General features: G+C 40.1%; 2 protein-coding genes across 3 annotated transcripts in view; both read right to left on the reverse strand.

The window, feature by feature from the left end:
* Positions 1-4,732, reverse strand: part of heatr6 (HEAT repeat containing 6) — a 53,697-nt gene extending 48,965 nt beyond the window's left edge. Inside the window, exons 1-2 of the mRNA XM_061899390.1 lie at positions 4,386-4,732; positions 2,310-2,417 (exon numbers count right to left, since the gene is read on the reverse strand). Of these exons, the coding sequence (XP_061755374.1) occupies positions 2,310-2,417; positions 4,386-4,673 (396 nt within the window). The 5' untranslated portion in view covers positions 4,674-4,732. The remainder of the gene's footprint in view (positions 1-2,309; positions 2,418-4,385) is intronic.
* Positions 4,733-6,796: 2,064 nt separating this feature from the next.
* On the reverse strand, positions 6,797-16,742 carry LOC133552077 (serine/arginine-rich splicing factor 1B-like). 2 transcript variants are annotated; one of them, XR_009806614.1, is made up of 5 exons: positions 16,266-16,742; positions 10,324-10,484; positions 10,075-10,247; positions 7,560-7,847; positions 6,797-7,396 (listed from the first exon to the last, which is right to left on the reverse strand). XR_009806614.1 is itself a non-coding variant. In XM_061899392.1 (4 exons), the coding sequence occupies exons 1-4, from the start codon at positions 16,457-16,459 to the stop codon at positions 7,671-7,673; spliced, it is 705 nt and encodes a 234-aa protein (XP_061755376.1). In that variant the 5' UTR covers positions 16,460-16,742; the 3' UTR covers positions 6,797-7,670. The 2 variants fall into 2 exon arrangements, 1 of the variants encoding a protein (XP_061755376.1); XM_061899392.1 differs by having other exon boundaries at positions 6,797-7,847.
* Between the last annotated feature and the right edge of the window lie 5,291 nt (positions 16,743-22,033).

Here is a 22,033-nt window from a genome sequence, read left to right on the forward strand (position 1 = left end):
ACCTGAATTAAAGGTAAAAAGTATTAGAAGTGAATTAAAAGTTAAATAAAAGGTAAACAGGTACATCAAAGGTGAAATAAAGTCAATAAAAGGTGAAATAAGATAAATAAAAAGTCAATGAAGTAAATAAAAGCTGAAAGAAGATCAATAAGTAAACGGTAAAAGAATGTAAATAAAAAGTAAATGAAGGAGGTAAACAGAAGGTAAATTAAAGTACATAAAAAGTAAAAGATGGTCAACAGAAACTAAATAAAAAAGGTAAAAAATAAATAAATAAAAGGTGCAAGAAGGAAGTAAATAAAAGGTAAAGTAAGACAAATAAAAAGGTGAAACCAAGTGAACAGAATGTAAATAAACGGTAAAAAAATCTAAATAAAAGGTAAAAGACATGTGATAGGCTCCAGCTGTCCCCTCCACCCCGATAGGGACAAGCAGTAGGAAATGGATGGACGGATGAAAGGTAAAAGAAGATGAAACAAGGTAAAATACGGTCAAAAAAAAGTAAATAAAAAGTCAATGAAGTAAATAAAAGGTGAAAGAAGATGAATAAAAGAAAAAAAACGTGAATAAAATGTAAATAAATGGTCAAATGATGTAAATAAAAGTAAAATACGGTAAATGAAAAGGTAAAAAGTGAAATATAGAAAGTAAAAAAAGGTATATAAAAGTTGAAAACAAGTAAATAAAAGTTGAAAGAAGAATAAAAGATAAAGGATGTAAATAAATGGCAAAATAATGTGAATAAAAACTAAAATACGGTAAATGAAAAGGTAAAAGAAGAAATATAGAAAGAAAAAGAATGTAAATAAAAAGGTAAAAGAAGTAAAACAAAAAGGTGAAAGAAGAATAATAAAAATGTAAGGACGTAAATAAAAGGTAAAGTAAGACAAATAAAAAGGTAGAACTAAGCGAACAGAATGTAAATAAACGGTAAAAGAATGTAAATAAAAAGGTAAATAAGGAGGTAAACAGAAGGTAAATTACAGTACGTAAAAGATGGTCAACAGAAACTACATAAAAAGGTACAAAAAAAAGGTATATCAAAGGTGAACAAAGACAAATAAAAAGAATGTAAGTAAACAGTAAAATAAAGTAAATAAAAAAGGTAAGACAACCGAGCCCAAGATGGGCGATCAGTAGAAAATGGATGGATGGATAAAAGGTAAAAGAGGGGAAATAGAAGGTAAAAGAAGAAGAAACAAGGTAAAATACGGTCGAAGAAGGTAAATAAAAGGTACCTAAAAAGTCAATGAAGTAAATAAAAGGTGAAAGAAGATGAATAAAAGAAAAAACTATGTAAAATAATGTAAATAAAAAGTAAAATACGGTAAATAAAAAGGTAAAAGAAGAAACATAAAAAGTGAAAGAAGGTAAATAAAAGGTGAAAGAAGATGAATAAAAGCAAAAGCATGTGAATAGAATGTAAATAAAAAGTAAAATACGGTAAATAAAAAGGTAAAAGAAGAAATACAGAAAGTAAAAGAAGGTAAATAAAAGGTGAAAGAAGAATAATAAAAGGTAAAAGTCCTCTCCTCTAGTCAACATATGAAATAACAAGTATGTGTAAAAAATTTGAAGTGCTCCCCCTCTGGCCAACATATGTAATAACAAGTGTGTGCAAGAAATTGAAATGCACCCCCTTTGCTCAAAATTAATAAAAAAAATAAATATGTATATCTAGACATATTGTAATAACTAAGTAAATAATGATAAAAACCAGGTATGAACAAAAAATATATATATGAATCAATTAAAAGCTTACCTTTTTTTTATATTTGCATACTTTGTGTATATAATTAAAGTGGTAAATACAAATCTTTATAGATCTAGAAAGGGTGGTCCTAAAGAGGAAGGCGATTTTTGCAGGTCCCAAGAAGGTCAAAAATACATGAATGTGTGTGTGTGTGTGTTCATAGTTAAAAGTTAAAGTACCAATGTTAATCACACACACACACACACACACACACACACACACACACACACACACACACACATGTGGCGAAATTATTCTCTGCATTCGACCCATCACCCTTGATCTCCCCCTGGGAGGTGAGGGGAGCAGTGAGCAGCAGCGGTGGCCACGCCCGGGAATAATTTTAGGTGATTTAACCCCCAATTCCAACCCTAGATGCTGAATGCCAAGCAGGGAAGTAATGGCACCCATTTTTTATCGACTTGGGTCGGGGTTTGAACTCACAACCTACTGATGGCAGGGCGGCACGCGTCTCAATCAAAAGAAACTGGTGTTTTACATATTTGGCGTGTTCCTTCCCAGCAAAAGGCCGTGTTAGCATGTTAGCAGGAAGTACCTTCAGCTGGTTGAGGAGGTGATGCTCGAGCTTGCAGAGTTTGACCACCAGATGTTCCTGACTGAGCGCAACCAGGCGGCTGGCGTTCTTCAGCAAGGCACACACATCCTGAAATTTAAAGAGCATGTTTGTTTTTTATAACCGTAAACACATCTTAGCTCATAAATCCACAATCTTTTATCCCTCAGGCGATACTGCATGAAAAAGCGACATCGGTGTGTAAAGGATATCACCACGTGGGCTTAGGAACACTTCAGAAAACCACTGTCAGTAACTACAGTTGGTCGCTACATCTGTAAGTGCAAGTTAAAACTCTGCTATGCAAAGCCATTTAATCAACAACACATGCAACCACATATGCGGTCCTCTCCAAGGTTTCTCATAGTCATCATTGTCACTGACGTCCCACTGGGGTGAGTTTTTCCTTGCCCTTTTGTAGGCTCTACCGAGGATGTCGTTGTGGTTTGTGCAGTCTGATAGTTTATATATCAATGATGAAATATTAACATTGCAACACATGACAATACGGCCGCTTTAGTTTACTAAATTACAATTTTAAATTTCCCGCAAAGTATCCTGTTGAAAATAACGCCTATGATGACGTCTCGGGTTGTGGCAGACATTTTTTTCCAGCCCGATCCAAGCTATAAGTAGTCTGATTTAATTGCATAATTACACAGTATTCTGGACATCTGTGTTGCTGAATCTTTTGTAGTTTGTTCAATTAATAATGGAGACGTCAAAGAAGAAAGATGTAGGTGGGAAGCGGTGTATTGCGGCTGCCTTTGGCCACAAAAACACAGCCGGCGTTTCCTTGTTTAAAATTCCCGAAGGCAAAGGGCGGCATAGCTCGGTTGGTAGAGTGGCCCTGCTAGCAACTTGAGGGTTGCAGGTTCGATTCCCGGTTCCGCCACTCTAGTCACTGCCGTTGTGACCTTGGGCAAGGCACTTTACCCACCTGCTCCCAGTGCCACCCACACTGCTTTAAATGTAACTTAGATATTGGGTTTCACTATGTAAAGCGCTTTGAGTCACTAGAGAAAAGCGCTATATAAATATAATTCACACTAATTCACAAACATGGTTCCCGACCACATGTCAACCGGCAGGTTTCGGTGAGAAAATTGTGGTAATAAGTCGGCTCTTACCAGAGATATCAGCGGAGCTCGCGTCCTGCTGCGGACTATTACCTCCTCCCACCGGAGACAATGGCGGTCAACACACCCGTGGCCACACCCCTCTGACTTTCAGGTACTATATAATCTCACTAAAACATAACACAATAGGCAGATAAGGGATTTTCCAGAATGATCCTAGTAAATGTGTCTAATAACATCTGAATCGTTCTCACTGCCCTAGCCTTTTTTTTTCTTCTTTTTTCTGGGGCGGCATAGCTCGGTTGGTAGAGTGACCGTGTCAGCAACTTGAGGGTTGCAGGTTCGATTCCCGCTTCCGCCATCCTAGTCACTGCCGTTGTGTCCTTTGGCAAGACACTTTACCCACCTGCTCCCAGTGCCACCCACACTGGTTTAAATGTAACTTAGATATTGGGTGTCACTATGTAAAGCGCCTTGAGTCACTTGAGAAAAGCGCTATATAAATATAATTCACTTCTTCTAGTCCTTCACTCTTATCCAAATCGAATATTTCATCCTCGACCAAATTAATGGGGAAATTGTCGCTTCCTCGGTCCGAATCGCTCTAGCTGCTGGTGGCCATAATTATAAACAACGTGAGGATGGGAGGAGCCCTACAAGCCGTGACGTCACGCGCACATCGTCTGCTACTTCCGGTACAGGCAAGGCTTTTTTAATAGCGACCAAAAGTGGCGAACTTTATCGTCGATGTTCTCTACTAAATGCTTTCAGCAAAAATATGGCAATATTGCAAAATGATGAAGTATGACACATAGAATGGACCTGCTATCTCCGTTTAAATAAGAAAATCGCATTTTAGTAGGTCTTTAGGGATATATAAATGAACATTGTTGAATTCAGTAGTGTACACAATTTTGGAAATAAGAGCTAAAAGTTTTTTTTAAGTTCTATTATTATTATTGTGATGAGAAATAGTCACCTCGGGTTGAATGTTGATGTTGGGCTCCAGAGTTTTGTTGAAGTTTTGTGAGATAAGTTGGTCAAAAAGCAGGTTGAGTTCCTCCCGAAGCTGCGCAGAGTCAGCCCGCAACACTCGCAGCTTGGCGGCACAGCGGGAGAAGAGTCGCTCGGCGTCCGACTGCCAGCCGCCGGCGCCTTGGGGGCTGAACGGGGCGGCGTCGGCTGACAGAGCCACTGCGGGGAATACAGGCGCGGCGGCCGGGGTGGCGGCAGGCGGGAACGCCGGTAGCCCGGCTTGGGCCGCCATGATGTCGTCGCTTCACGTCCGGGTTCTTCTTCTTCGTCGTTTCCTGGCGCTTTGTGAGGAGCAGACCGCCCCCTAGTGAACCGGAGTGTGTACACTCAAAGAGTGTAATTAAAAAAAAAAAAACTAAATTTCAACAATAGAATATAATTTTAACAAAAATGTATATCATACATTTTGTGAATAATCTACAAAAAACTATTTATTGAAACACTAACTTAAAAAATTAAAAAAAGAAAAAGATAAGTGTGAGGGAGAACACTTAAAAAATAAATACCCCTTACTCATTTGATTGCAATAGTTTTATGTCTTTTAGAATGTGTTTCCATGACATTTTTATTGTTCTCTGTCATTATTACGGAGTTATATATTTTTTTTATTTCACAATAAAACAAACAAAAAAAATATTTTCCATGTCATCACGCTGGATTTATGACTATATAATTTTCCTAGTAGACATAATTATTTAAAGTAATAATAATTATTTGTATGTGTATATATATATACATGGCTAAAATAGAGATAGGCTCGAGTACCCCCCGCAATCCCAAAAGGGATAAGCGGTAGAAAATGGATATACATATACACATATGCATAATATATATATACACACACACATACAGTATACATATACACACATACATATATATACACATATCAATTATATACATGTGTATATATATGTGTACATGTATGTATATATATATATATCAGTGTATATATATTATATAAATTATATATAATATATACAGTATGTGTGTATGTATATATATAGTATATATATATATGTGTGTATTTATATATATCCGTACATCCATTTCCTACCGCTTATTCCTTTTGGGGTCGCGGGGTGCTGGTGCCTATCTCAGCTACAATCGGGCGGGGGTATACATATGTGTGTGTGTGTGCATGTATGTATGTATATATATATATATATATATGTGTCTATATATACATATATATGTATATGTCTGTATATATGTGTATGTATGCATGTATGTATATATATATATGTGTCTATATATACATATATATGTATGTCTGTATATATGTGTATGTATGCATGTATATGTGTCTATATATATGTATGTATATATATATATATATGTGTCATATATACCGTATATATATATGTATACATATAATTTATGTATTTATATATATACACATATGTATACATACATACATATAATTTGTTTATTTGTATACACATATGTATACATATATACATAAATGTACATATTTATTTATTTACACATATACACTAATGTATACATATATACATACTTATACACATAATTATATGTATACACACACACATATATATATAAACATATACATACACACACACATATATATATGTATACACACACATAGTATCAATCAATCAAGTCATATAACTATGTACTTGAAACATGCTAACTGTATGCATGTTTATGTTAGCATACAAACATTAAATTGCTAGCTTTTTGAGCAGATTTTGCAACCTTCTACCCTCGAGTCATATAACTTGGTATGTGAAAGCTGTTAACTGTTAGTGTGCTAACAATAGTAGGCTACTAGTAAAGTGCTAACTCATTTTTTCAAATTTTACTTTTTTTTAATTTTCGCAGCAACCGTTTACCCTCGACTCATATAACTTGGTATGTGAAAGCTGTTAACTGTTAGTGTGCTAACAATAGTAGGCTACTAGTAAAGTGCTAACTCATTTTTTCAAATTTTACTTTTTTTTAATTTTCGCAGCAACCGTTTACCCTCGACTCATATAACTTGGTATGTGACAGCTGTTAACTGTTAGTGTGCTAACATTAGTATGCTACTAGTAAAGTGCTAACTCATTTTTTCAAATTTTACCTTTTTTCTTTAATTCCGCGGCAACCGTTTACCCTCGAGTCATATAACTTGGTATAGAAGCAATAAGCGCCAGAAATCCGACTTTTGTTTTGATTTTTTTTTATTAAAAGAGAATAAAGCTCTTATGACAGCGGCGACTCTACTTAAGAAAAACAGAAAAAAGGTGGAGCTGAGATACAAACCCTCCCTCTGCCTCCCTCCCTCGACCGTCTGGCTCCATCCTGCACCTCCCAGCCTTGCGGTTTTTCATCCAAGCGCGTCCTTTCCGTACGTTTATTTAAAAAAAAAAAAAAAAAAGGAAGAAGCTGAAAAATCACAACACTGCCACTAGTGGAAAATAGTAACTAAATGTTATTGTTTGTTGTCAAGCCAAATTAGTCGGAAGTCACCTACAACGATCCCGCTTTAATCGGCACATTGGTGGACGTGGTAAAAAAAAAAAAGGAAAGAAAAAAAAAAAAAACCTCCAACGCTCCTGATCCACGTTTCCATCCTGATGAACTAAATCCTAAATCCTGATCCGGCTCCGGAATGGGTGCCCAGTCCGAACCTTCGGAATACCAGCAGAACCAAAGAGTTAGAATCACAGCTGGGCATGAACTTAGAAAATATCTACATTTGATACAAGCAAAGAGGAGCCTTTCATTTAAACCTAGGAACCCTCTGGAAGAGAGGGGGGGCAAAAAAAAGAGAAAAAAAACAACAACAAAAAACTCCATTTGAGGAAAAGGTACGGTGAAACATTAACAGCCTGACAGGAGACACAACCATCATACCATTGCGTGCCACATTTGTTTCCTCCTCCTCCTCCTCCTCCTTCCTGCTTATCCTAATTTGAACTGTCTTCCCATCCTATCCTGCTGCTCTGAACTCTACAGAGAGACACACAAGAAGGTCAGCCACATATGCTTTGGAGACAAAAAGGAAAGCAAAGCGCAGCATTAACAGGTGCAGGAAAGAGAGATGGCTTGAAGAAAAAAAAAAAAGAAAGAATGGTGAAAAAAGAATGAAAAAAAAAACAAAAAAAAAACACACCCAGCTCACAGTGAGGGTAGGAAAGGGGCAACGGAGAAGATGAAAATGGAAGACACAACAAATACGGGAGATTATTTGCGGCCGTGTGTCAGGCGGGCATCTATCCTCCTTTTAGGTGCGGGAGCGGGAGCGGGTGTTGGAGCGCCGGGGGGAGTAGCGCGGCGAGGCCCGGCCGCGGCGAGGCGAGAAGCTGCGCGATCGGCTCTTGCTGCGGCTTCTGCTGCGGGAGCGGTCGAAGCTGGGGCTGCGCTGGCCGTCCATCCTCACGCGGATGTACGCCGTCTCGCCCTGCGACACAACAAAAAGAACACGTTAGGGAACTTTAACACTCATTCGGGGGGGAAACAACCCGGCACTTGACACCGACCCACTCGGTGGCCGAAGGGTTAGTGCAGGGGTAGGAACCTATGGCTCCAGAGCCAGATGTGGCTCTAATGATGACTGCATCTGGCTCTCGGATAAATCTGAGCTGACATTGTTTAACATGATAAGTAATGAATAATTACACTTGTAATAAGTGTTCAAAATAATGTTCAAAACATAAAACATTCTCATGCATTTTTAGTCCATCCATCCGTTTACTACCGCACCTGTTCAAGAAGTTGCGTTAAGAAGTTATTTATTAAAGGTTCTTCAGACCACCAAGCACCGACATGAGCCCGTTTCAGGGTTGTTTTATTTTTCAATAAGTCTCTCAGTTGCTTTCCAGCAATTGTATTTTTCTCTTTCGTTCTCGCTCGCGCTCCGGCTCCTGACATTTTTTAGGGAGACTTTGCACAGGGGTTCTTTGAAGGCGCGTAAAATCAAAACCTGAGAACTTATCAAAACTCTGTTCTATACTTTTAATCAGAAGGGTTCGATCTCTCTCCTGTGCGAGTTTGAAGCCAAAACAACAAGCGTACTCAGAGGAGATAATGTTTGAAGAAAGGTGACCGGTTTTTACAAAACTTTTGTTTTGAAGGGGGGATTGCAAACTTCCTGTTGATTTTTGTTGGGGGTTGTCAATCTATGAAATGTAGGTCTAAGCGAGACCTACATAGAGGTTTTTGTGTCATGTCTCTCCGACATTCTTACCGGAAGTTACAAGCAATTTTGTCTGTGTTTTCTTCCTAGGAGCAGTTTTTTCAGTGTTTTATTCAAAAATAGCGCCAGAGCGCAATTTTGAATTTTGGGGTTTGGTTTTTTCATTAGATCACAATATTCGCCAGTCCTTATGTGTGCGCCAAGTTTGGTAACTTTTGAAGCATTTTAAAGGGGTCAAATTACAGCGCAAAGAGACAAAAATTGCATTTTTTGCAAAAATTTTATTTTGAAGGGGTTTTTGCCAACTTCCTGTAGATTTTTGCTGAAAGAAGTGAGTGTATGAAAATTGGGTCTAAGTCAGACCTACGTAGGAGTTTTTGTTTCATGTCGCTATGACATTCCTAACAGAAGTTACATGCAGTTTTGTCTGTAATTTTTTCCTAGGGGGCGCTAGAGCGCAAATTTCATTTTGGGGGATTGGTTGCTTAATATGTTGGGAAGGTTTGCTATACCGACGTGTGTGTCAAATTTGGTGAGTTTTGAAGCATGTTAAGGGGGTCAAATTACAGCGCGTAGGTGCGGAATAATAATAAAACACAGCAGTTTCAATAGGGTCCTTGGCCCATGGCAAAGGACTCCACAGTAAAGACATGAAACAAAAACTTCTATGTAGGTCTCACTTAGACCTACATTTAGATAATTGACATCCTTGGCAAAAATCAACAGGAAGTTAAAAATTACCCCTTCAAAATAAAAGTTTTGTAAAAACCTGTCACCTTTTTCAAACGTAAACTCCTCTGAGTGCGTTTGTCGTTTCGGCTTCAAACTCGCACAGGAGAGAGATTGAACCCTTTTGATTAAAACTATCCAACAAAGTTTTGATTACTGCTCCGGTTTTGATTTTACGCGCCTTCAAAGAACAAATGCACAAAGTTTCCTAAAAAATGTCATTTTTGCCTCTTTGAGCTGTAATTTGACCCCCTTAAAATGCTTCAAAGTGCAAGTTAAAGCTCTACTATGCCAAGCGAAAGCCATTTATCAACAACATCCAGAAACGCCGATCTGTAATTTCACCCCCTTAACATGCTTCAAAACTCACCAAATTTTACACACACATCAGGACTGGCGAAAATTGCCATCTAATAAAAAACCAAACCCCTAAAGTCATAACTGCGCTTTAGCGCCCCCTAGGAAAAAACCCTGACAAAACTGCTTGTAACTTCGGTTAGGAATGTCGTAGAGACATGAAACAAAGACCTCTATGTAGGTCTGACTTAGACCAGGGCTTGGCAGCGGCCAAAGGCGGACCCGACCAACGCTGCTTGCAGCTTTAATTATGACTGAAACCCTTCCGGAAATCGGGGACCAAACTTGAGGAAAGCCATAAAGGTAAAAAAACAACTATTGTATTGCTTTTAAAAAAGAAAAATATCACATACTTTGATTTTTCAGTCAGCCCTGACTTAAGTGGACGGTTTCACATTGGGCCTACCTCATGGGAGCGGAACTTGCTGTTGTCCAACTTGTGGACGGCGTAGGTCATGTCCTCTTTGCGCACAAACTCCACCACGCCGCTGCCGTCGCGGTTGACGTCGGCGTAACAGACGTCGCCCGCCTCCCGCATGTGATCCTTCAGGTCCTGCCAGCTCCCACTGGGGGGCAGACCTGGACAGAGGAAGGAGACGTCAGCCGGTGTTCGTTGGATGACGGCGGCTAACCTGGGGAGGAACGCGCGGCACACCCGACACGATGACCCGGTACTCTGACCGCCGAGAGGGGGGTCCGTAGCGTCCTCTCGGGGGTCCTGCGGCGCCGCCTCGGCCGCTTCGGGGGAACTCCACACGCAGGCGGTAGCCATCGTAGTCGTAGCCATCACGACCATAAACAGCATCGTCTGCATCCCTGTCAAAGTCAGTCTGAATGAACACCTGTTGCACTAGACAAATGCTAACATTAACATGCTAACTTTTTTTTTTTTTTACAATTCTTTACCCCAGAATCATAACTTTGTACATGACATGTGCAGACATTATTTTTTATTGCTAATTTAGCCGCCATTTCAACAAGAGGATACTAACTATTTTTGTTAATTTTGCAACCCCTTTGCCCAGAATCATATAACTTGGTACTTGACACACGTTAACGTTAGCATGCTAACATTGACACGCTAACTTTTTTGTGTGCTAATTTTTCCAACCCTTTACTCCAGAGACATATAACTTGGTACTTGACACATGCTATCCGTTTTCATGCTAACTATTTTTTGCTAATTATACAACCCATGAATCATAGAACTTGGTACTTGACACATGCTAATTTTTTTATGCTAACTTAATAACCCTGCCTCCCCAGAGTCATTTAACTTGTTACTTGACACATGCTATTATCTGTTGCTAACATTGCAGCCATACATCTCAGAATCATACAACTTGCTACTTGACACATGTTAACATTGACACGCTAACTTTTTTGTGTGCTAATTTTTTCAACCCTTTACTCCAGTCATACAACTTGGTACTTGACACATGCTATCGATTTTCATGCTAACTATTTTTTGCTAGTTATACAACTCATGAATCATATAACTTGGTACTTGACACATGCTAACTTTTTTGTGCTAACTTAACAACCCTGCCTCCCCAGAGTCATTTAACTTGTTACTTGACAAATGCTATTATCTGTTGCTAATATTGCAGCCATACATCTCAGAATCATACAACTTGCTACTTGACACATGTTAACGTTAGCATGCTAACATTGACACGCTAACTTTTTTGTGTGCTAATTTTTCCAACCCTTTACTCCAGGGTCATACAACTTGGTACTTGACACATGCTATCCGTTTGCATGCTAACTATTTTTTGCTCATTATACAACCCATGAATCATACAACTTGGTACTTGACACATGCTACCTTTTTTGTGCTAACTTAACAACCCTGCCTCCCCAGAGTCATTTAACTTGTTACTTGACACATGCTATTATCTGTTGCTAATATTGCAGCCATACATCTCAGAATCATACAACTTGGTACTTGACACATGTTAACGTTAGCATGCTAATATTGACACGCTAACTTTTTTGTGTGCTAATTTTTCCAACCCTTTACTCCAGAGTCATACAACTTGGTACTTGACACATGCTATCCGTTTGCATGCTAACTATTTTTTGCTCATTATACAACCCATGAATCATACAACTTGGTACTTGATACAAGCTAATTTTTGTGTGCTAACTCAATAACCCTGCCTCCCCAGAGTCATTTAACTTGTTACTTGACACATGTTAACGTTAGCATGCTAACATTGACACGCTAACTTTTTTGTGTGCTAATTTTTCCAACCCTTTACTCCAGTCATATAACTTGGTACTTGACACATGCTAACCGTTTGCATGCTAACTATTTTTTGCTAATTATACAACCCCAGATTTATATAACTTGGGACTTGACATGTGCTAAAGTTACCATGTTAATTTTCTAAGCTATCATCGGTTGCAAATTTTGCAGCCATACATATCAGAATCATACAACTTGGTACTTGACACATGCTAACATTAACACGCTAACTTTTTTTGTGCGTGCTAATTTCACAACCCTTAACACCAGAGCCATATACTCGCTACTTGACATGCGCCAACCTTTGTGTTGCTAATTTAGCAATTACATATAATTTGGCACTTGCCACATGCTAACTGTAGCATGCAAACAATTACATACTAACTTTTTACTTTTTTTTACTAATTTTGCCACATTTCTCCCCACAATTGCAATGTGACTTGGAATTTGACACAAATGGTTTGGCTTGCGTGTATCAGCGCGACAATTAGATTGAATTTGGTTTGAATCGCGAACCGATTCGGAATTGAATTGGCGTCGCAAGAATCGAAATCGGATCAAAAAATGTATTAAGACCTAAAATATTCACATTTTAAGGAGTTATAATTTATATACAAACTTAAATGTGTTAAAGCAGGGTTCACCAACGCGGTGCCCGCGTGCACCAGGTCGCCCGTAAGGACCAGATGAGTCGCCCGCTAGCCTGTTCTAAAAATAGCTCAAATAGCAGCACTTACCAGTGAGCTGCTTGTATTTTTAAAATATTATTTATTTACTAGCAAGCTGGAGTTACATGAATCATTAGTAATGTAGCAGCCTAGATTTGAATAGCAGGGTCCCTGCTATCACATGTTGACAAAAATATAACATTTACATAATAAGTCAACTACAGGCTTCCCGAATGCTGTAATAAATTAAGCACGATGAGTTGACTTGAAACTGTTTAATGTTGCACTTTTTATATGTAGAAAAAAGGTTTTGTCATTATATTTAATCAAAGCAACAACTTGAGGCAGTTTAATGTGGATTAAGGTGGGCAGAATTATTATAGTGTTCCCAATGTTAAAAGGATAAAGCCATCGATTACAAATTTGGTTAATACATATACATATGTATGTAATACATACATATGTATTTCCCCATATTTCTGCACAATAATTAAAATAAGGTATTTAGGGATTAATTGAATAGTTTTTTTTATTTTTCAAATCGGGGTCGGGAACCTTTTTAGCTGAAAGAGCCAAGAAAGCCAAATATTTAAAAATGTATTTCTGTAAGAGCCATATAATTTTTTTTTTAACACTGAACACAAATAAACACGTGCATTTTATAAAAGGTCTCTTATTCTTTGGAATAATATTGTTATTCTGAAGCTAACTGTGGAAGGGGCGTGGCCTGCGGGCCTGCAGCGAAGCAGGATGTGTGCCAGTACCGGCTTCGGAATCAGCGACAGGTGCGTAGACGGCCCACCTGGGCCTTGTTATCTAATCACCTGTCGCTTTGTTATAAGCAGCAGCCAGGAGGAGAGACGGGGTCGAAGCTAGAGTCAGAGCGCGAGCAAGAACGAAAGAGAAAAAGACAATTGCTGGAAAGCAATTGGGAGACTTATTGAAAAATAAAATATTGTAACCCTGAAACAGGCTCTTATGTCGGTGCTTGGTGGTCTGAAGAACCCCCAGGAGGACGAGCCCCACACTAACCAATAATAAATAAATCACTTCTTACAATTAACGCAACCTCTTGAACGTAATAAAACCATGAGAATGTTTTATATTTTGAACGTTATTTTTAACACTGTGATTACAAGTGGAATAATTCATTACTTATCCTGTTAAGCAATGATAAAGTTGAGGAATGCTCATCAAACACTTATTTGGAAGATCCCACAGGTGTGCAGGCTAATTGGGAACAGGTGGGTGCCATGATTGGGTATAAAAGCAGCTTCCACTAAATGCTAAGTAATTCACAAACAAGGATGGGGCGAGGGGCACCAATTTGTAAGCAAAGTGTCGAACAGTTTTAGAATATTTCTCAACGAGCTATTGCAAGGAATTTAGGGATTTTACCATCTACGGCCCGTAAAATCAACAAAAGGTTCAGAGAATCTGGAGCAATCACTGCACGTAAGCGATGATATTACGGTCCTTTGATCCCTCAGGCGGTACTGCATCAAAAAGCGACAGTGTGTAAGGGATATCACCACATGGGCTCAGGACCACTTCATAAAACCACTGTCAGTAACTACAGTTGGTCGCTACATCTGTAAGTGCAAGTTAAAACTCTGCTATGCAAAGCCAAACCCATTTATCAACAAAACCAAGGAACGCCGCCGGCTTCGCTGGGCCTGAGCTCATTTAAGACGGACTAATGCAAAGTGGAAAAGTGTTCTGTGGTCTGACGAGTCTACAGCCATCCATTTTCTACCGCTTATTCCCTTTTGGGGTCGCGGGGGGCGCTGGCGCCTATCTCAGCTACAATCGGGCGGAAGGCAGGGTACACCCTGGACAAGTCGCCACCTCATCGCAGGGCCAACACAGATAGACAGACAACATTCACACACTAGGGACCATTTAGTGTTGCCAATCAACCTATCCCCAGGTGCATGTCTTTGGAGGTGGGAGGAAGCCGGAGTACCCGGAGGGAACCCACGCATTCACGGGGAGAACATGCAAACTCCACACAGAAAGATCCCGAGCCTGGATTTGAACCCAGGACTGCAGGAACTTCGTATTGTGAGGCAGACGCACTAACCCTTCTGCCACCGTGAAGCCCTCTAGTTAGTTATAAAGTATGATATTTTACAACCTAGAATGCATAAAAAATGAAAGATATGTGTTCTTGGGCAATATATATGCTTTAAAATGTCATTATTAATTAATTGTTTTAAATCATTTTTGACCTGTTGTGGTATAACTGCTGTTCTGTTGTATTGTCTTGTTGTAATCATTATTTCAACTTTTTGCCGCCCTATTTGTCGGGTCGCTGTTGAAAAGGGGATTTTAATATCAACAAGTCGTTACCTGGTTAAACAAAATTGATTGATATAGGGCAGGGGTCGGTAACCAGCGGCTATGGAGCCGAATGCGGCTCTTTAGCGCCGCCCTAGTGGCTCTCTGGAGCTTTTTCAAAAATAAAAAATGGAAATGATGAGGGGGGAAAAAAATATATATTTTTTTCTTTTTAATTTGGTTTCGAGTCTACATTTCAAATTATATTTGTGAGTTTTCCTTGCCCTTATGTGGGCCTACCGAGGATGTCGTAGTGGTTTGTGCAGCCCTTTGAGACATTAAATAAATAAATAAATGGGTTGTACTTGTATAGCGCTTTTCTACCTTCAAGGTACTCAAAGCGCTTTGACACTACTTCCACATTCACACACACATTCACACACTGATGGAGGGAGCTGCCATGCAAGGCGCCAACCAGCACCCATCAGGAGCAAGGGTGAAGTGTCTTGCTCAGGACACAACGGACGTGACGAGGTTGGTACTAGGTGGGATTTGAACCAGGGACCCTCGGGTTGCGCACGGCCACTCCTCCACTGCGCCACGCCGTCCCTATAATATTGGTGGCTTTAAATTTGGTGTGGTGACACGCCACTATCAATTACATGCAGGGGAAAATGTCTTAGTGGCAGTTATATGTAAATGAACCAAAAGAACCACCACAACTCTATCTATCTATCTACCCGCTGAGCTATGCCGGCAAAATATCGAGATATATATTGTGTATCATGATATGGCTAAAAAATATCGAGATATTAATAAATGGCCATATCGCCCGGCCCTACAGTAACTGCATATACATCCTCTCCAAGGTTTCTCATAGTCAGCATTGTCACTGGCGTCCCACTGGATGTGAATTCTCCCTGCCCACTGGGTGTGAGTTTTCCTTGCCCTTTTGTGGGTTCTTCCGAGGATGTTGTAGTCGTAATGATTTGTGCAGTCCTTTGAGACATTTGTGATTTGGGGCTATATAAATAAACATTGATTGATTGATTGATTGATCCATGAATACATTAGTGATTTAGGGCTAAAAAAGTAAACATTGATTGATTGATTGATTGTTAGCTCAGATTTATCCGAGAGCCACACCTGGCTCTAAAGCCATAGGTTCCCTACCCCTGTCGTAGTGGTTTCTGCAGCCCTTTGAGACACTAGTGATTTAGGGCTATATAAGTAAACATTGATTAATTGATTTAAGGGTTCATTAAAATTACGTTGCTAAGGAGTTTTATTTTAATAAACGAACTTAAATGTGTTATAGCCTCAATCTGGTAAAACCGGGAGACTTTTTAAGGAGTTAAAAAGATAATGGCGTGTAATTTTCCACGATTCTCAGCCCACCTGGGATCCTCGAACTGCACGAAGGCGAAAGGTGGTCCTCCTCGCCGGTTCTTCAGGTCAATGTCCCGAATGGAGCCGTACTTGTAGAAGAGGTCTTCCACGTCCTTGGAGCGGATATCGGGGGGGAGATTCCCCACGTAGATGCGGCAGTCGTTGCTTCCCGCCGGCCCGCGGATAATTCCTCCCGCGGACATGTTAGCACACAATGGGACTGCTAGCGTGGAGCTAGCTGGCGAGCTAACGAAGAAGCGTGGCTGTGATCAATTCAAAAGAAAAAAGGAAAACAAAACCTACCGCGGTGAGACTAACACGGAGGGTATAGAAGCGAAACTCGGCGGCGGGACAAGTTGAAGCATTCGAAGGAAGAAGACAAAATAAAAAAAAAGACTTTAGTGAAGGTGCTGCTCGGCTCCACTTTCCGCCAACAACACTTCTTCGTGGCGGGATTTGAAGGCGCCCTCAAACAATGTGAGGCTGCCCCCTGCAGGGCGGAAGTGGGAGCTGCACGGAAAATAACTATTTGGAGTTTATGTGACACTGCCCCCTACAGGAGGCTAGTGGGAGCTGCAGCACTTTTAAGGATAGTTTATAGTCTGTTTTAATAAAATGTTTTTGAAACTGCTGTGTTTTATTATTATTCCGCACCTACGCGCTGTAATTTGACCCCCTTAACATGCTTCAAAACTCACCAAATTTGACACACACGTCGGTATAGCAAACCTTCCCAACATATTAAGCAACCAATCCCTCAAAATGAAAATTGCGCTCTAGCGCCCCCTAGGAAAAAAAATTACAGACAAAACTGCATGTAACTTCTGTTAGGAATGTCATAGCGACATGAAACAAAAACTCCTATGTAGGTCTGACTTAGACCCAATTTTCATACACTCACTTCTTTCCGCAAAAATCTACAGGAAGTTGGCAATAACCCCTTCAAAATAAAATGTTCGCAAAAAATGCAATTTTTGCCTCTTTGCGCTGTAATTTGACCCCTTTAAAATGCTTCAAAAGTCACCAAACTTGGCGCACACATAAGGACTGGCGAATATTGCGATGTAATGAAAAAACCAAACCCCAAAACTCAAAATTGCGCTCTGGCGCAAGTTTTGAATAAAACACTGAAAAAACTGCTCCTAGGAAGAAAACACAGACAAAATTGCTTGTAACTTCCGGTAAGAATGTCGGAGAGACATGAAACAAAAACCTCTATGTAGGTCTTGCTTAGACCTATATTTCATAGATTGACAACCCCCAACAAAAATCAACAGGAAGTTTGCAATCCCCCCTTCAAAACAAAAGTTTTGTAAATCAATCAATGTTTATTTATATAGCCCCAAATCACAAATGTCTCAAAGGACTGCACAAATCATTACGACTACAACATCCTCGGAAGAACCCACAAAAGGGCAAGGAAAACTCACACCCAGGGGGCAGGGAGAATTCACATTCAGTGGGACGCCAGTGACAATGCTGACTATGAGAAACCTTGGAGAGGACCTCAGATGTGGGCAACCCCCCCCTCTAGGGGACCGAAAGCAATGGATGTCGAGCGGGTCTAACATGATACTGTGAAAGTTCAATCCATAGTGGCTCCAAGACAGCAGTGAGAGTCCCGTCCACAGGAAACCATCTCAAGCGGATCAGCAGCGTAGAGATGTCCCCAACCGATACAGGCGAGCGGTCCATCCTGGGTCCCGACGAGCGGTCCATCCTGGGTCTCGACTCTGGACAGCCAGTACTTCATCCATGGTCATCGGACCGGACCCCCTCCACAAGGGAGGGGGGGACATAGGAGAAAGAAAAGAAGCGGCAGATCAACTGGTCTAAAAAGGAGGTCTATTTAAAGGCTAGAGTATACAGATGAGTTTTAAGATGAGACTTAAATGCTTCTACTGAGGTAGCATCTCGAACTGTTACCGGGAGGGCATTCCAGAGTACTGGAGCCCGAACGGAAAACGCTCTATAGCCCGCAGACTTTTTTTGAGCTCTAGGAATCACTAATAAGCCGGAGTCTTTTGAACGCAGATTTCTTGCCGGGACATATGGTACAATACAATCGGCAAGATAGGCTGGAGCTAGACCGTGTAGTATTTTATACGTAAGTAGTAAAACCTTAAAGTCACATCTTAAGTGCACAGGAAGCCAGTGCAGGTGAGCCAGTACAGGTATATATGTATGTATATATGTATATAAAGGTATATACAGTATAGGTATATATGTATGTATATATGTATATAAAGGTATATACAGTACAGGCGTAATATGATCAAACTTTCTTGTTCTTGTCAAAAGTCTAGCAGCCGCATTTTGTACCAACTGTAATCTTTTAATGCTAGACATGGGGAGACCCGAAAATAATACGTTACAGTAATCGAGACGAGACGTAACAAACGCATGGATAATGATCTCAGCGTCTTTAGTGGACAAAATGGAGCGAATTTTAGCGATATTACGGAGATGAAAGAAGGCCGTTTTAGTAACGCTTTTAATGTGTGCCTCAAAGGAGAGAGTTGGGTCGAAGATAATACCCAGATTTTTTACAGAGTCACCTTGTTTTATTATTTGGTTGTCAAATGTTAAAGTTGTATTATTAAATAGAGGTCGGTGTCTAGCAGGACCGATAATCAGCATTTCCGTTTTTTTGGCATTAAGTTGCAAAAAGTTGCAAAAAGTTAGCGGACATCCATTGTTTAATTTCATTAAGACACGCTTCCAACTGACTACAGTCCGGCGTGTTGGTCAGCTTTAGGGGCATGTAGAGTTGGGTGTCATCAGCATAACAGTGAAAGCTAATACCGTATTTGCGTATGACGTCACCTAGCGGCAGCATGTAGATGCTGAAGAGTACAGGGCCAAGGACCGAACCCTGGGGAACTCCACACGTTACCTTAACATAGTCCGAGGTCACACTGTTATGGGAGACACACTGCATCCTATCAGTAAGATAAGAGTTAAACCATGACAGGGCTGAGTCTGACATACCAATTCGTATTTTGATACGCTCTAATAAAATATTATGATCGACGGTATCGAAAGCAGCGCTAAGATCGAGGAGCAGCAACATAGATGACGCATCAGAGTCCATCGTTAGCAATAGATCATTAGTCAGTTTTGCGAGGGCTGTCTCAGTCGAGTGATTTGCCCTGAAACCGGATTGAAAGGTTTCACATAGATTGTTAGACGCTAAGTGCTCATTTAGCTGCTCTGCAACAATTTTTTCGAGGATTTTCGAAATAAAGGGAAGGTGAGACACCGGTCGGTAGTTTACCATGAGGTCAGGATCGAGGTTAGGTCTTTTAAGGAGAGGATGAATAACCGCTTTTTTGAATGCTAGGGGAACAGTGCCCGAGGAAAGTGATAAGTTTATAATATTTAGCACTGATGGACCTAATAATACAAAAAGCTCCTTGATAAGTTTCCCACGAAGGGGGTCAAGTAAACATGTTGTTTGTTTTATTCCATTTACACGTTGTAACAATCCTTCTAATGTTATTTCATCAAAACAAGAGAAACTATTTTGGATATTTGCAGTTCCGCCGTATATACAATCGTATCTGTGTTACTATAACCCCGTTGTAGCTGGGACGCATTGTCTTTAATCTCCTTTCTAATAAGTTCAATTTTCTTATTAAAGAACTTCATAAAGTCATCTGCCGAATGGGTGGAGCTACTGGAAGGAGTCCCTTGTTGGGTTAGCGATGCTACTGTACTAAACAAAAATTTTGGATCGTTTTTATTAATGCGGATGAGATTTGAGTAATAATTAGTTTTAGCTAAGGTAAGCATGCGTTTATAAGTTATTAAACCATCACTCCATGCTTGATGGTGCACCTCAAGTTTAGTCGTGCGCCATTTGCGTTCCAGCTTTCTACATAATAATTTCTGAGCTCTAGTTTCTTCTGTAAACCATGGCGTACGCCTTTTTGGAGCCTTTTTTAACTTCAGCGGTGCTATACTATCAATGGTTTCGCGCAGGGCGTTGTTAAAGTTGTTAGTGAGGTTATCAATAGAGCCCACATACTTTGGGAACGGTGCCATTACCGAGGGCAGTAGGTCCGCAAGAGTCGTCGTTGTGGCAGCATTAATGTTGCGGCTGCTATAGCAGTTATTATTATTATTAGCTTGCCGAACATGAGTCTGAACTTCGAATTTTATAAGGTAATGATCGGACATTACTTTAGTATACGGGAGTATCATAACTTTGGAGACGGTGATACCTCTGACAAGCACTAGGTCTATCGTATTACCGCTGCGATGCGTCGGTTCATTTATTATTTGTGTAAGACCACAGCTATCAATTATAGTCTGGAGCGCCACGCACGGTGGGTCCAATGGGGTATTCATATGGATATTAAAATCCCCCATTATAATTATATTATCGGCGTGCGTCACTAGATCAGCAACAAACTCTGAGAATTCACTAATAAAGTCCGAATAGGGCACTGGGGGGCGGTAGATAACGGCCAGGCACAGAGGCAGAGGTGTGGCAGACTTCATAGAAAGCACCTCAAACGATTTATATTTATTATTTAAGTTAGGACTAAAGTTAAAGTTTTCGTTGTATATTAGTGCGACACCCCCTCCCCTTTTGAGGTGACGGGCAATATGCGCATTCGTATAGTTAGGAGGGGATGCCTCATTTATCGCAAAAAAGTCGTCTGGTTTAAGCCAGGTTTCGCTAAGACCGATGACGTTAAGGTTGTTGTCTCTAATGACCTCGTTGACTAATAACGTTTTGGGAGACAAAGATCTGATGTTTAGAAAGCCCATATTATAGGTAGTGGGCTGTTTTAAGGAGTTGTTGATAAAATTATCCGTAGTAGCAATATTAATAATGTTGCGTTTATTATGCGCAGTGTACTTAAAATAATTACGACCATATCTAGGAATTGATATGACGGGAATTTTCAGATTGTCTACTTGGCGCTGCGATAAACTGAACGCATCATAATTTGCCACCTCAGTAGAACGCATGTCTAACTCTGACGTAGTCATAGACACAGTAGAAAAAACATTTTGTGAGTTGTGTATTATTCTACGAAAATTGCTATGTGTACAGGGATCATCCAGCCTGGCGCTGGCTAGCTCTAACTTAACTGACTCCATACCCAGGCTAGCAGGCTCTGTAATTGCCTGTGACCGGGCTTGCTCTAGTGCAGTTAGTCAAATGTGGCTCAATGCGAAGTCTATGTTCCGAGACAAGAGGATAGCGCCTTCCTGGTAAAAACCGGTCACCTTTCTTCAAGCATTATCTCGTCTGAGTGCGTTTGTTGTTTTGGCTTCAAACTCGCACAGCAGAGAGATTGAACCCTTCTGATTAAAAGTATAGAACAGAGTTTTGATAAGTTCTCAGGTTTTGATTTTACGCGCCTTCAAAGAACCCCTGTGCAAAGTCACCTAAAAAATGTCATTTTTGCCTCTTTGAGCTGTTATTTGACCCCCTTAAAATGCTTCTAAACTCACCAAACTTGACACACACATCAGGTCTGGCAAAAATTGCGATCTGATGAAAAAACCCAACCTCAAAACTCAAAATGGCGCTCTAGCGCCCCCCTAGGAATACAACACGGACAAACTGCTCCTAGGAAGAAAACACAGACAAAACTGCTTGTAACTTCCGGTAGGAATGTCAGAGAGACATGAAACAAAAACCACTATGTAGGTCTCACTTAGACCTACTTTTTAATAATTAACATACTTTAGCAAAAATCAACAGGAAGTTTGATATTTTCACTTCAATACAACAACTGCATTACTTTCACAATGCA

This window comes from Nerophis ophidion, linkage group LG04 (genome assembly GCF_033978795.1).
Source record: "Nerophis ophidion isolate RoL-2023_Sa linkage group LG04, RoL_Noph_v1.0, whole genome shotgun sequence".
NCBI classification, from domain to species: domain Eukaryota; kingdom Metazoa; phylum Chordata; class Actinopteri; order Syngnathiformes; family Syngnathidae; genus Nerophis; species Nerophis ophidion.